Source organism: Grus americana, chromosome 1 (assembly GCF_028858705.1).
Source record: "Grus americana isolate bGruAme1 chromosome 1, bGruAme1.mat, whole genome shotgun sequence".
Taxonomy (NCBI): Eukaryota; Metazoa; Chordata; class Aves; order Gruiformes; family Gruidae; genus Grus; species Grus americana.
Window position 1 is genome coordinate 38087815 of NC_072852.1, and position 13067 is coordinate 38100881.

At 40.4% G+C, this 13067-nt stretch overlaps 1 protein-coding gene across 1 annotated transcript; it reads right to left on the reverse strand.

The window, feature by feature from the left end:
- Positions 1-1196: 1196 nt before the first annotated feature.
- Positions 1197-13003, reverse strand: KICS2 (KICSTOR subunit 2). The gene is made up of 3 exons (XM_054813333.1): positions 12702-13003; positions 10258-10546; positions 1197-5554 (listed from the first exon to the last, which is right to left on the reverse strand). The coding sequence occupies exons 1-3, from the start codon at positions 12934-12936 to the stop codon at positions 4738-4740; spliced, it is 1341 nt and encodes a 446-aa protein (XP_054669308.1). The 5' UTR covers positions 12937-13003; the 3' UTR covers positions 1197-4737.
- Positions 13004-13067: the final 64 nt, after the last annotated feature.

Consider the following 13067-nt stretch of genomic DNA (forward strand, 5'->3'; position numbering starts at 1 on the left):
ACAACAGTTGTCCCCAGTGGGCAGGACACTGACTTACTACTCTTGAGGCTCAGGCAGAGCCCGAGCAAATAAGTGTCCACCCAGGCAGGGCTGGCTCACACCTCTGGGAGTCTGAAAACAGGACTTCTGGAGAATACAGGGCAGAAACACCAAAGTTTTAGTCAAGCTAGTTAGGTTAGTGCCAGCACTTCTGAAAGCAATCATATAGCTAATCACAAGCCCAGGGCCAGCCACGCTGCGCGATGCTTCTTACAGCAAGATGAGGGCTTGTAGATACTGGGACAAAAAAATGGGGCTTGAGGAATGAAGTATGTAGCACACTGCTGATTTTCTTAAGCAAAGCTTGGCTATGAGAAGATTGGGACCCAGTGCGGGAAAAGGCAGCAGCCTGACCTGCTGCTGTTGGAGTGAGTCCAGAGGAGGGTCACAAAGACGATCAGAGGGCTGGAGCACCTCTCCTGTGAGGACAAGCTGAGAGAGTTGGGGTTGTTCAGCCTGGAGAATAGAAGGCTCCGGGGAGACCTTATAGCAGCCTTCTAGTACCTGAAGGGGCCTACAGGAAAGATGGAGAGGGACTGTTTATCAGGGAGTGTAGTGACAGGACAAGGGGTAATGGGTTTAAACTAAAGGAGGGTAGATTCAGATTAGATATTAGGAAGAAATTCTTTACTGTTAGAGTGGCGAGGCACTGGAACAGGTTGCCCAGAGAAGTTGTGGAAGCCCCATCCCTGGAAGTGTTCAAGGCCAGGTTGGATGGGGCTTTGGGTACCCTGATCTAGTGGAGGGTGTCCCTGCCCATGGCAGGGGGGTTGGAACTAGATGGTCTTTGAGGTCTCTTCCAACCCAAACCATTCTGTGATTCTATGACCTGTGGCAGCAGGCATCATAGACACGTACACAGGGAAGCCTTAGATAACTTATATCAAAGAACCACTAAAGTGATCACAAGTGTCTCAAAAGGCTGTATATGAAGAGCCATAAAATTATTTCCACTTACAGCACAGACTTTTTTTAAAGTGAATTAGATAAACACTGAGTCTTAGTATTCAAATAGATACCAGGAATTTATGTTACTTTACAATCATTAAAACCTGAATATTATGTGTACTGTGCATATATTGCAGTCCTTTGCAGCACAATACAAAATATATTAATAATTTCCATTCCTTGCATTGTCTTCATGCAAGGGGGGGGGGAAGGGGGAAGAAAAGATGTTTTATTCAAGAAAAAAACCTGAACATCACATATAAAAGAAAACAGCTTACAAGTCATAAATATAAAATATGTACAAGATCTGAGAATACATTTGCAGTCAAATTCACATTCCAGGCAAAGGATACTAAATTAAATATTCTGCCCAAATCCTCATAGACTCAAGTAAGTGATGAGGTATATGAAATTTGCTACAAGACAAGCTTCCACATTGCTATTCAAAGCAATCTGAGTGGGTACCAAGAATATAAAACCTCAGTACCTGTTTTAAAACTTTCAAATATGTCTGGAAGCATTGGCTTTCATGACGTTATCATAAACATCTTTACATCTTGCATTTAAAGCAGTCGTTTATACAAGTCTTTTAAAGTACACCTAGTAGATTCAAATCTTGCTTAGCTAAATTGGTGGAGAGGAAAAGCTGGCAGACGGGATATCACCCAGCTTGGCAAAAGTGCATTTGCACTCCCATTCTTATAGTAAAGAGACTGATCCATCTTTCCAGTACTGAAGTTAGTAATTAATTATGTTTGTTTTCAGTTACTGAGTTTCTGGTCACCTTTACTTACTCCACAGATAAGTTCCCTCTCTTAATTATGCAGGTTTTCATTTCTAACCTAGTCAATTTTACATCATAGATAACTCAGTCTCCATGTTACCTCATTTGTCATTTAAAACATAAACTCCTCAAAGCATCAAATAAGAAACTGTGACGTAAGTCTGCACGGGACTAACAAATCTACAGATATTCATTCAGCACACGTACTCACACCCCAGACACACTTAGTTTTTGGTCACAGCACACCTCAACTCTGCCAAACTATTTGATTCAATTCTGGTATAACCTCTCCTCAGCTTCACCGCAGCAGTTTCCATCCCAGCCACTTCCTATGGCCTGGATTTTCTGCTCCCCACCTTGCACTAATTTAAGGCTGAGATCTTACAAGGAGCACCTCAGGGACAGGGGTCTGAAACCCTGAGACAGCTCCACAAAAGCTTCTCTCTCCAGCACCCAATTCTCTCCCACCATTTCTCTGTGTACCTCTCCTGTTCCCTCCCTTCTCACACCACGAGAGTAATGGCAACAGCTCCCTTTGGTTCTTAACCAACCTAAATATTCAGAAATTCCTACCCACGAGTCAGATAGCTCCTCTGGCTGCTTCCCCAAGATCCTCTGAAGAAAACTGCAGCAAACCACCCCAGCACTGCTAAGAGGCAAAGCAAGTCTCACCTCCTCCTGCACAGAAACATCACCTAACATCCTTCCCTGTTCCCAGAAACACCACTCGCCAAACAGTGGCAGGAACATGAAATGAACCACCAGGTCTGCCGAACAGTCACCTCCTTTTCCTCTCCCCATATAAACGACTAGGAACAGCCTCCAGCCATTTCAGCAACTGGCTAAAGCTGCTGGTCTGCTCCAAAGGGCACCTCTTGCGACACGTTCCCTGCAACTCAGAAATGAGCTGGAAGGTGTCCGTCCCACATGCAGTTTCTTCCCCCAGTCTCCTCTCCCCCTTCCCACAGATAGCTAGTATAACAGGGAAATACTGTAGAGGCAGACAGAATTTGTACAACACTTTATTACGCTGCTGAAGACTGGGAATCAGTTCTGGTGACAGCCACTTTTCTGTTCTCGGGCTGCGGAAGTCAATAGTACAATGTTATTACATGGTCACTGTCCCACAGAGGGAAGCACACAAACTCTCAATACTGTCTTTGCCACTTTGTCCTGTTAGAAGGGCAATTCACACTGCAAAGTGTGACACTGTTACAACCAGGTGCCCTCCAGTTGCTAGTACATTTGCAACTCCTGTTATTTTTCCAGTGGCAAAAAGCAGACTCTAAACTTTTGAAAGTAATACTGCAGTCAGCCTAAGACTTCAGGTGAAAGGCAGTAGCACAGATATTCACAAGAAACATATAATTACAGCAAAGCGTGGAAGGCTCTATTTGGCACAAAGTGGAAAGTCAGATTTACACTTTGAGAACAGAACATGCTTGTGTGATTGTAAAGAAATCAGTACTTGCAGCAAGAGGCAAGACAAGTTACCATAATCTTTTGTGAGAGATAAAGGGAATCAGTAAAAGCCATATCTGTGATGGTATCTTTTATATTTTAGTCTTAACAGAAACTAACATTTTTACTTAAACTCCCTTTTAAAACAAACCTGATGGTGTTATACTTTAAGCACTGTCAACTAAAGACCTAACTTTACCACACTTACATACATCATACAGGAGACCCATATCAGTCCTCCTGAATTCTCATGAAAGTGCTTGCACAACTGCATAGCTAAGAGTCAGAACAATCATGCAATATAAGGCTACAGGTACAGCCAAATTGACCCTTTTATTGTATTTGGAAATACTGACTTCCAAAATAAAGCACTTCCAGGGTAACTAGAAAACATACTTTTTTCCAAACCTGCAGCCTAGAAGTGGTGAAAGAGACATTTTAGAATAAGGTAAACATACTGCATAGGCTATATATTTAAATCCAAATTAAAAAAGTGATTTGGCTTAATTGTGAAATTACTTAAAACTGAACAGAAAGAAAAAACTATATACTTATAAAAATCTGGAAACAAATTCAGGTTGACCCTATCACTAAATTAGAAAATAACTCATTTACAAAGGGCATTTCCCATTGCCTTTTTTTTTTTTTTTTTTTTTTTAAAGTCAGCCAGACTAAAGCACAATTTGAAAAGAGCTTTGCTGCTTTCTCCATGGAACTGTTCCTTTTAGAATACCTGCTCAACCTCAGCTTGTCTCCTTCAGTTAATCTGAGCCAAGACTGGTACTGGACACACAAGGTCACAACACCCCAGTGAATACTGGCCTTCCAGTCCATGCTGCAGCTTTTCTTGCCCCAGCCTGCGATCTGGAGCAATGAAAAAGCTTTATGACACAGCGTGTTCAGAATAGAGACTGGTGCTTAACAGAGAGTGTCAGAGACCTCAATTATCATCTTAAACCATTTGAAAACTAAGTTATAATTAACAATAGTGCCCTTTGTGATTCTCATATTTTTAAAATGTGTCCTTGCAGGTTCACTTTTTTAAAATATTCCCTTGTATCAGTGTTTAGTTCCCAGAAATCATTCCTGTCAGGCAACGCAGTTTTCTGAAAAGATAGTATCTTCCATCCTCATCACATTTTCAATAAACTCTGTAGAAGACTGTCAATGATCAGACTAAGATAAAGTGCATATATTCCTTTCTGATAAAGGCAACAAAGTTGTGGACTGAAAAAATAAAATCATACTGAAAATTGAAAACCACACCAAAAAAAAAATCCTACTGTGGCCATTTAGCACCCCACAATTAAGTTGCCCCACTGAGTACTGCCCAAAAATACTTTTCTTCAAGTGTTTGTTAGCTTAAAAAGAAGGAACTTATAACATTAAAAATAATGGTTCCTTTTTAATTAGACTCTGAGAATCATGAATTTACATAATCCTTGAAAGCTACAGCTCCCCCAAGGCTGGCATACTGCCTTAACAACTCGTAAGTAGTTTGTATTTTACCCTTTGGATCCAGGCTTCAAGCTCGCAAAAGCTTTGGAGTTCTTAAGGGAATGTGAAATTTCATTGAGAAAAGAAATAAAATGATAGTCCCTTTCTGACTTCTTGGACTCAAAAATAACTACAATGGTAAAGTGAGGTTCAGGGCGAGTCAGAAAGTATGTGCTTTGGACTTTGTCATCGTAGAAGTGAACAACCTTCTCCAAACTGTTGAGGTCAGAGGTTCTATCAGTCATAATCATGATGACATTGGGCCAGTGCATAACAGGCCTGTCGCTGGGCAGAGACACCACTGCAGGGTACTGATCGACTCCTTTGGGGGCTTCCCTGTAAGAATGGGGATGATGATAACCATGTCCCTGAAAACTCTCTGATCCACGATTGTCAAAAATTAAGGAAACATTGACGGCATCATACTTCCGGATGAAGCTAGAAATTTTCCCAAAGTAATCAGGATTTGTTTTAGCAGTCAAAGTTTTCATTTCAGATGCTGTTGTTTGTCGACTAAGGGCCTCGTGAAAGTAGAAGCTGAACTTGGCAAGGAGAATGTTTTTGAGCTTCATCAGCCAGAGGAAGAGGTGCGGAGGTTGTACAGCCTTCTGAGACTGCCCTCCAAACAAATGCTTCTTGGTCTCTCGCTGTTTCTCAAAAATTTGGCCCCAAGTCTGTAGTTTTGTGTGAGCACTGTGCAAGTTGACGAGGGATGGAAGGAACTTCCACTCTGAGATCTGAGCCTGAGCTTTTAAGAGATGTGCAAGCACATCTACTTCCAGCTGGAAACTGCTTTCAAGAGGACTGAGGATTGGATGATGAAATCTAGAAAATATAACGTTAGTCAAGACATGAGAACTGCTGTACACGACAGTGAAATAATCAGACAGTATTTGTCAGTTCACAGACAGAAGACCAAACATCAAAGCAGAATAAAGCATAAACCAAAACCTAATCTTGTTAATTCAAAAAACAGGGTTTTTTAACATAATTAGGGCAAATATTTTAATGAACATACAGTACTTTGCATTTGACAAAAATACCTGTCAGGCATTTCTCTATCAAAGCAAGGGAGTTCTATTTGATCACTTCAAGAACAATCACTGTTTATCTTGATCCATGAACTACTATAACACCATTTCTCTTTAAATGCAGGTGGGTTTGCTCCAATTTAAAATCCCTTCTAGTGGTAAAATATGTCTTCACAGTTCTGGAATAGCAGTAAGACATTAAGTTAAATCAAAGGAATTACATTATAAATTTGCTGTTTGTATAGCAAAGCTATGAGGAAGCCAAACTAAACTTTTTTTTTTAAATTCACAATAAAATTGTGATGGAAAATTAGTCGATAGAACCATGATTAACTATATTTACCAATGAACCAGGTCTCAAACTTCAAACCTCTGTGCACTAAAAGCAATGAAGGGGAAAAAACATTTGGCAGGATTTCATCATATCATAAAGACGCTGTAACAACCAATTTCTCTTATTAAAAATTCAGGTCAAGATCAGCTCTCAATTTAACAGATGTTAAAAAAACAACCCAAAACAAAACACATCTCATCTACCAGGTAGAAGTGCCATGGCACATCTTATTCACGAAAGTGATCCTACTATTAGAACAAATCTTGATGAAATGGAATTTTATAGATCCAATCTATAGCTTTCTCTTCTATTTTTTTCTAAACATCAGGAAAAAAAGACAGATCCAGCCTACCTCCCTTGATACTCAAATTATTTGTAAATTTATATCATCATCGATAAATACATACTTGATTCAAACTGTGCAAAACTATTTCAGTTACAGAAGCTAAATACTTAAATTTAGAAAGAATGAGTCTTCAAAGACAGAAATGGCGTTTTTAGTAAATGTGTTCCCTAATAGGCATTTAGGGCTCTTAGAAAAGTCTCCAGGAAAGAACAACCAATAGTTCAAAGACAAGACTTGACAAGGTTTCCATTTCAGTAAAGACAGATTTATCCCCTCACTTCAGAAAAACATCCTGGGTCTTGTTATTGCTTTAAAACAAAGAAGTTTATACTGTATTCTTCTAACCTTTAATAGCTCATCTTTAGACAAAGTGAAAACAACTCCATTATTCCCTTCAGCTTCCAGGACACAATACATGTAATTCATTTTGGAAATACTTGGTTCAAAACCAAAACATTTGATTTTGTTGTGTACCAGAAGAGAGAATGAGAATTTTAAGCTTTTCATCCCCTCTTCCTTCACTATTTTTTCTTTGACTTTCCATCAAGCCCTCACCAAAACATTCTTAGGCTTGTGAAAATTGTCTGACAATTTTATGACTATTTTTAAGCGTCTTTTTTTCCTTTTTTGACAGCCACAACGTGTCTTGAAAGGATTTGCTATTAAGATGCAAGTCCAAATTTATCTGAAGAAAATGAAATGATGCACCATGTTCTGCAAACAGGCTAGGTTGGGTGACCAGCCACCTTCTGTACACAGCACATGTCAGCAACCATCATATCCACCTGCTATAGCAGAGCTACAGTGATCACTGGCTACTTTGGTGGGCTGAGAAGGCCAGAGCTATTTACATTTCTTTAAACAAGAGTCAATTAAAAATAATATTCTGCTAACAGCCAATATTATATAGTCCCAATAGTTTCATTATTCAGCAGAAAAACAGTTTTGTTGCCAGGTATTTGAAGGGGGAAAAAAGCATTATGCGACATTATTTGTTCCAGATAGTCCCATCAAGTGAGACACAGTGGTTTCAACACACTTGCAGTCAGACCAAGAAGGCTATTCTTCAATCTTAAAAGCAATTAAAAAATTCATACTAATGCAGCACTTCCAAGTCTCGTGGATTGAGATTATGATGTATAGCTTCCCACTTCTACTTTGTTTCATGGCTCATAGCTATTTTCACGTTTCACTGCACAGCAGGATTTGCAAAACTGTTTTAATTCAAAAATATACACCTCAGCCACAGCTGAGAAGCTTGATATGGTTGCAGAGTAAACTAACAGGTTATGTACTCAGTATATGTAATTAAGTTTCATAACACAGAAGCATCTGACTGAGCTCAGTATCATGTAAAACAGGTTTTTACAATATTTCAATAAGCCAGAGTGTTAAGAACTTAAAAACACATTAGAAAATTGATTTTCTTTCCCCTAATCATTCTCAAAAGCAGACAGATGCTAGAGTTTTGTTTTGCAGGCTATGAAGAAGCCGCATTTTTCTACAACTTTTTATTTCCTTTCATAGATGACACATGCAGGCATGCATTTACAAAATGCTGACTAGATGAAAAACATTTAACACAAAAATAATTACATCAAAATAAGTTTACTAGTTACTTATTCATTTTATACTAAGCTTTTAAAGGATCCCGCTTCTGATGCCCTTTTAATTATTTCAGTTAAGATCCCGCTCAAGCCAACAATTAAAAAAATTTAGGAAAAGTTACTTCTCCAGCTGTATTCTATAGAAAAACAGAGAAAAATGTCTAATATTGGTTGTGTACAAGTCAGCAACAAGTAGTAACAAAATAGCTTTCAACTGTTCAAGAGTTAATGATTTTTCAGATACAGACAATATGACTTGATTGTTGACAGTCAGTTAATTCTGCCATTTCTTTACCAGCAAGCAGTTATTTGCTCTACATTATCTGAACAACTATTTTTAGATGTAAAGGAAAGAAACCAAGGCCAGAACCTTTCTACAGAACAGATGCCCTGCCTGGCCTTAGCACAGCTGGCTGAAGTAATGGCACATATCCTCAACGCCAAGCGAGGAATGTACTGACAGAGGGCTGAGACTGGGTAAGGACGAGTTTAATTGACCTTTCACTTAAGAGGGTCAACAGACTGTAAAACAGAAATGCCTTCTAGCCAGCATAACGGACTCCAGAAACTGATTTAAGATATGAAGAAACTAAAGGAGGGCCTAAAGGAAGACAACGTTATCCCCATTTTTTTCAGAAATATTCTGTACATGACTGGGGAGGACCACACAGCAGCTACTGAATGAGCTCTAACAGCATCTTAGAATGTCTCCATCTTAGAGATTGCTCATTAACTCAAAGCAAGATCATCAGTATTTTTCCCATCGAGGCAGTGCCTTTTTTTTTTTTTTTAAAAGAGGTTATAACGCCTTAGAAGTACAGACACGTCACTGACATGTATTTAAATAGCACAGTAAAACATTTCATATGTAACAGTCTCCAGTCACTTCGCCAAAGTATCAATTTTGGTTATCAGATTTTTTAACAGTGCTGTTGACTCAGCACATGCTCAGAACAGATGGCAATGATTAGCATACAACATAAATCAACTTCTCAAAAAAAAAAAAAAACAAACTTACCTCCCTTTACTCTTTAATGTTTATCACATCAAGGAAAAAATATGCAAGTTTTATTTTTTTATTGGACTAACAGTCCTGATATTGTAAGGATTCACAAACCAAGAATTGCAAAAAAAAAAATCACTAGTAAGATCATATAGACTAGGTTTGATTTTTAAATAGCAAAAATCATGTAGTAGTTTGCCTAAGTCATTCCCCAAAAAAATAAGGGAGTTAGCTGCAGTGCTTTGTTTTGGAATGTCAGAAAGCAGCACTGAATTATTTTGATTTTTTTCCTAGGTGTACATTTTAAAAATCAAAACTGAAAAAAACAACACTTCAAATTTTCTCTATAAATGTTGTCTTAGACACTATTTCACTAACAAAGATTTTTTTAAAAATTCAACTACATTTGAAAGTTAACTTCCTACAATGGCTACCTTGTTTTGCTTCAAAATAAAGGGCTAGAGTTTGAGTCTGGTGACAAGCATTCAAAAATTCTCTCTTTTTTAAGCTGTCATCACTTTCAAGGCTCACACATGTTAGATGTGAAACACCCATCCCAGAGTCATTCAGAAACATCCAGAGATTCTTGTAACAGGAATTATTAGCCCTTAACTTCAAGAAACCATAATGGCAGGGACTTAGAGGTGCTCCTTCTACTGGCACCAAGGCCTCTCAAGAGAAGTGATAACAGAGCACCTTAAAACCCTACTAGATAGATCAGATAGCTATGGTGTAGCTTTTAGAATTAAGCAGATGTATATTCTGGCCTAAAAATAAAATCATCACACAAGTATCTGTTTTATTTATATATCGGTTTTACTGAAGTACATATGGAATTAAGTCGTTTCCTCTCCATTCCCAATGAAAAAGCACAAGAAATCTTACATCTTTTATAAGGAAAATGACTCTTCCTCTGCTGAATATGAACATGCAGAGTGTTGATTAAGGAACAGGGAAGACGGCTCCTAGAACATGACAAGCAGGAACACTCTCCCTTTTCTATTTTTCTTCTTCAGAGGAGCCATATTTTGAGACTTCATGAATCTGATGCTGTTGGTCAACATTCACTTCATGCATGAATTCATGCAAGGGGCTGTGCTGCTCAGCAGTCAAAGGACAGCAAAGTCTTTAGGCTTGCTTTGAACCTCAACAACATTTATTACAGATCATATGCCTCAATACTTACTGCCAGCAAATAAGCACTGACCTTGAGCTGTATTTCTTTAAGATGGATTCCAAAATGTTTACCAGTTCCTCAGAGTTAATGAACTTTTGGGTGCTGAGCGTGTACATTTTTTCATAGAAGTCAGCAATTTCCATCCGAGCCTGAACAAAAAAACAGAGCTGTTCAGACAGGTGAGAAAGCAGCTCTTCCAAGTGAGGAGCTGTTCCTCCTAGTGCATTGCGACCCGTCGCCACCACCTTCTTCAGCTCATTATGCAGAGATGTGTAGATGGTTCGGATGGAGTCCTTTCGGCTGAAGAATGACTGACCACCTGTTCAGATAAATATGGAGGTATTACCAAAATCCAAGGAGAGCAAAGATAGACAGTAATACTGGAAAATTGTACATAACCATGCTTGTTTTTTTCCTAAGTGTTCCTAAGTGTTGTTTGATTACGGTATTTTTTTTAATCAAGAAACAAATTTCAGTATATTATTTTGCAAGTGACTGAATTACACATAGTATACTCTCAGAAGCACTTTATGTAATTTCATTAGTTACACTTGTCCTAATTCATATTTCAGCAGCCAAAAACTGCTGCAAAACTTCAACTCCTCCACATCTGCCTTAGTTGCAGCGTGACCTTCCAGAAATGGGTTCAGTTAACTTTGCTACTACGATATATGACCTGAAAATACTGTTATCTGTGGAAGTCAGAAGAATCAAGTCATCATGAAATTTTAATAGTCTCCACTGCTATTAATAACTCTAGATCTTTTCAAGAGAATTCCCCTAACAATACCTCTTCAGCAGCACTTATATTTGCAAAGCAACCTTTAAATGGGAACCATGTAACATTTATATGTACAAACCAAATGTTTCAAGTCCCTACACAATCTTAATATAAAACACAATTCAAAGGGAAAACAATCACTGTTTATCCCAGTGAAACCACAATGCAGGTTAATCCATAACTTGAATGGAGGGGAAAACTAAAAAAAGAAAAAAAAAATCAGTGCTTCTCTCCACCTGCTCAACACTATTAAAAAAAAAAAGAGAGAAAAAAAGACAAAAGTAGAGGCTCTAAGTAAAAGATATTTAACTTTGATACTACCAAAAGACTATACAAAGGTACTACCCTTATTTCATAACTTCTATTTACAGATGGCCTTGAGCTGCAGCGGCACATAAGAGCTGCAGCAGAGGAAGGATCACAAAGACTGAATCTGCAGAACTTTTAAAGAGATTTCAAATTTAGGTTTCACTTTGAAACTGTTTATAAAGTTTGTAATGGTGGATAGTCTTTTTCACATCCATTTTACACATATAGCATTCAAAAGCGATCTTTGCAATTTGAGGCAGAAAAACAGAGAATCGGTTATCATGGGGAAACAGCCTCCTTCCTAAGCCAAGAGTTGGCTACAGGTCATGGGCAGGATGAAGAATCATCTATTGCTCTTGTTCATGACCTATACAAACAAACAAAACTTTGTCCCTTCCATTGTCAGTTGTGTCCTTCCTGCAAGCACCAAATTCACTTTCTAAGTCAGCCTTATAGATAGAGTTTTGTCTGTAAAGATCTTTTTACAAAATAGTTTCAAGTCACCATTTAAACACCAAAGCAGAATTTTCTTGCTGCTTTACTGCATTACACATCAGACTCACATCCCTTGATCCATTTTCCATGCCAGTCTGCAGTTCAAAGAGAAAATAAGCAGCTTTGCCCAGAGGGCAACATAATGACAGCTCATCCTGTGCCAGTTGGGGATTTTTTTTTATTCACATACTGAGAGAGCGAAAAGCAGCCAAGATTGTGGCCAAAACTTACTGAGATCCTGCAGCATTTATATGAATAACAATTTTTAGAAGGCTATCTCCAGCTCCGAGCACTTACACACATACTCACGCACATGCAGCTCCAATATTAGGCCCTGGAACTATGACGTGAAAAAGCTTTAACTCTTTGGTCACCCCACTGAGCTCACCTTTGCCAGAATCTCACCCGGAGCATCCTGGCACAAAAACACCTCTGGCTAAATCTCGGGAACCACAGGTAGGTAACCCACCAGCCAATAAAGAGATGCAGCTATTTGCACGGCCACCGTGCCACCTGCACACTCATTTATTATTTAGGGGTAGCCCAAACGCCACTGGGCCCACAGACACTTGCTGACCTTGTGTTTCAGACGCACAGACACACACCTCAGCGAGGCCAGGGTCCTCAGGTACCTAGCACTGTGCAACAGCCCGTTCACAAATTACTTCACAGGGCTAGGGCGGCCGCCCGTTTCCTACCGCGCTGCCGTCGCCCACCGAGCTAAGTGCAGGGCAGGCCGCGGGCAGGTACGGGTGGCTGCGCCCCTCAGCAGCGACCTCAGGCGTGAGCAAGGGGCAGCCCGGAGAGGGGTGAGGGACGGGGGGGGGCCCGAGGGACGGAGGGAGCGGCGAGGGATCCCTCCCCCCGGGGCGCGGCGGCCGGGCGGTACCTAGCTTCTGGCCCAGGAAGGTCATGCTGTGGTAGGCCTTCTCGGCGGCGGCCAGGTGCGCCAATCCGGCCAGCAGGGCCAGCCAGCTGGCCCCCGCGCTCTTGTTGGCCTCCCGCTCCTTCTCCACATTGTCCTTGGCCTTGTCGTAGGAGAAGATGCCCAGGTGGGAGAAGAAGGTCTCCAGCACGGCCTGCTCCACCGGCACCGGCGCGCCCAGCGGGATCGACTCCCCCATCCCGCCCGGCGCCGCCGCCGCCTCCACAACAGCCACGACTTCCGGGTCCGGCGCCGCGGCCGCGTGAGAGAAGCAGCCCCTGTCACGTGACAAGGGAGGCGGAGGGGCCGGCGGCGCGGGGAAGCTGGCTC

Excerpts from the sequence above, each read along its gene's own strand:
- KICS2 (XM_054813333.1), bottom strand. The coding sequence starts at position 12,936 with ATGGGGGAGTCGATCCCGCTGGGCGCGCCGGTGCCGGTGGAGCAGGCC. Across the intron at positions 10,547-12,701 it reads CTTCCTGGGCCAGAAGCTAG|GTGGTCAGTCATTCTTCAGC; the intron begins GTACCGCCCGGC and ends TTATCTGAACAG. Across the intron at positions 5,555-10,257 it reads TTAAAGAAATACAGCTCAAG|ATTTCATCATCCAATCCTCA; the intron begins GTCAGTGCTTAT and ends TATATTTTCTAG.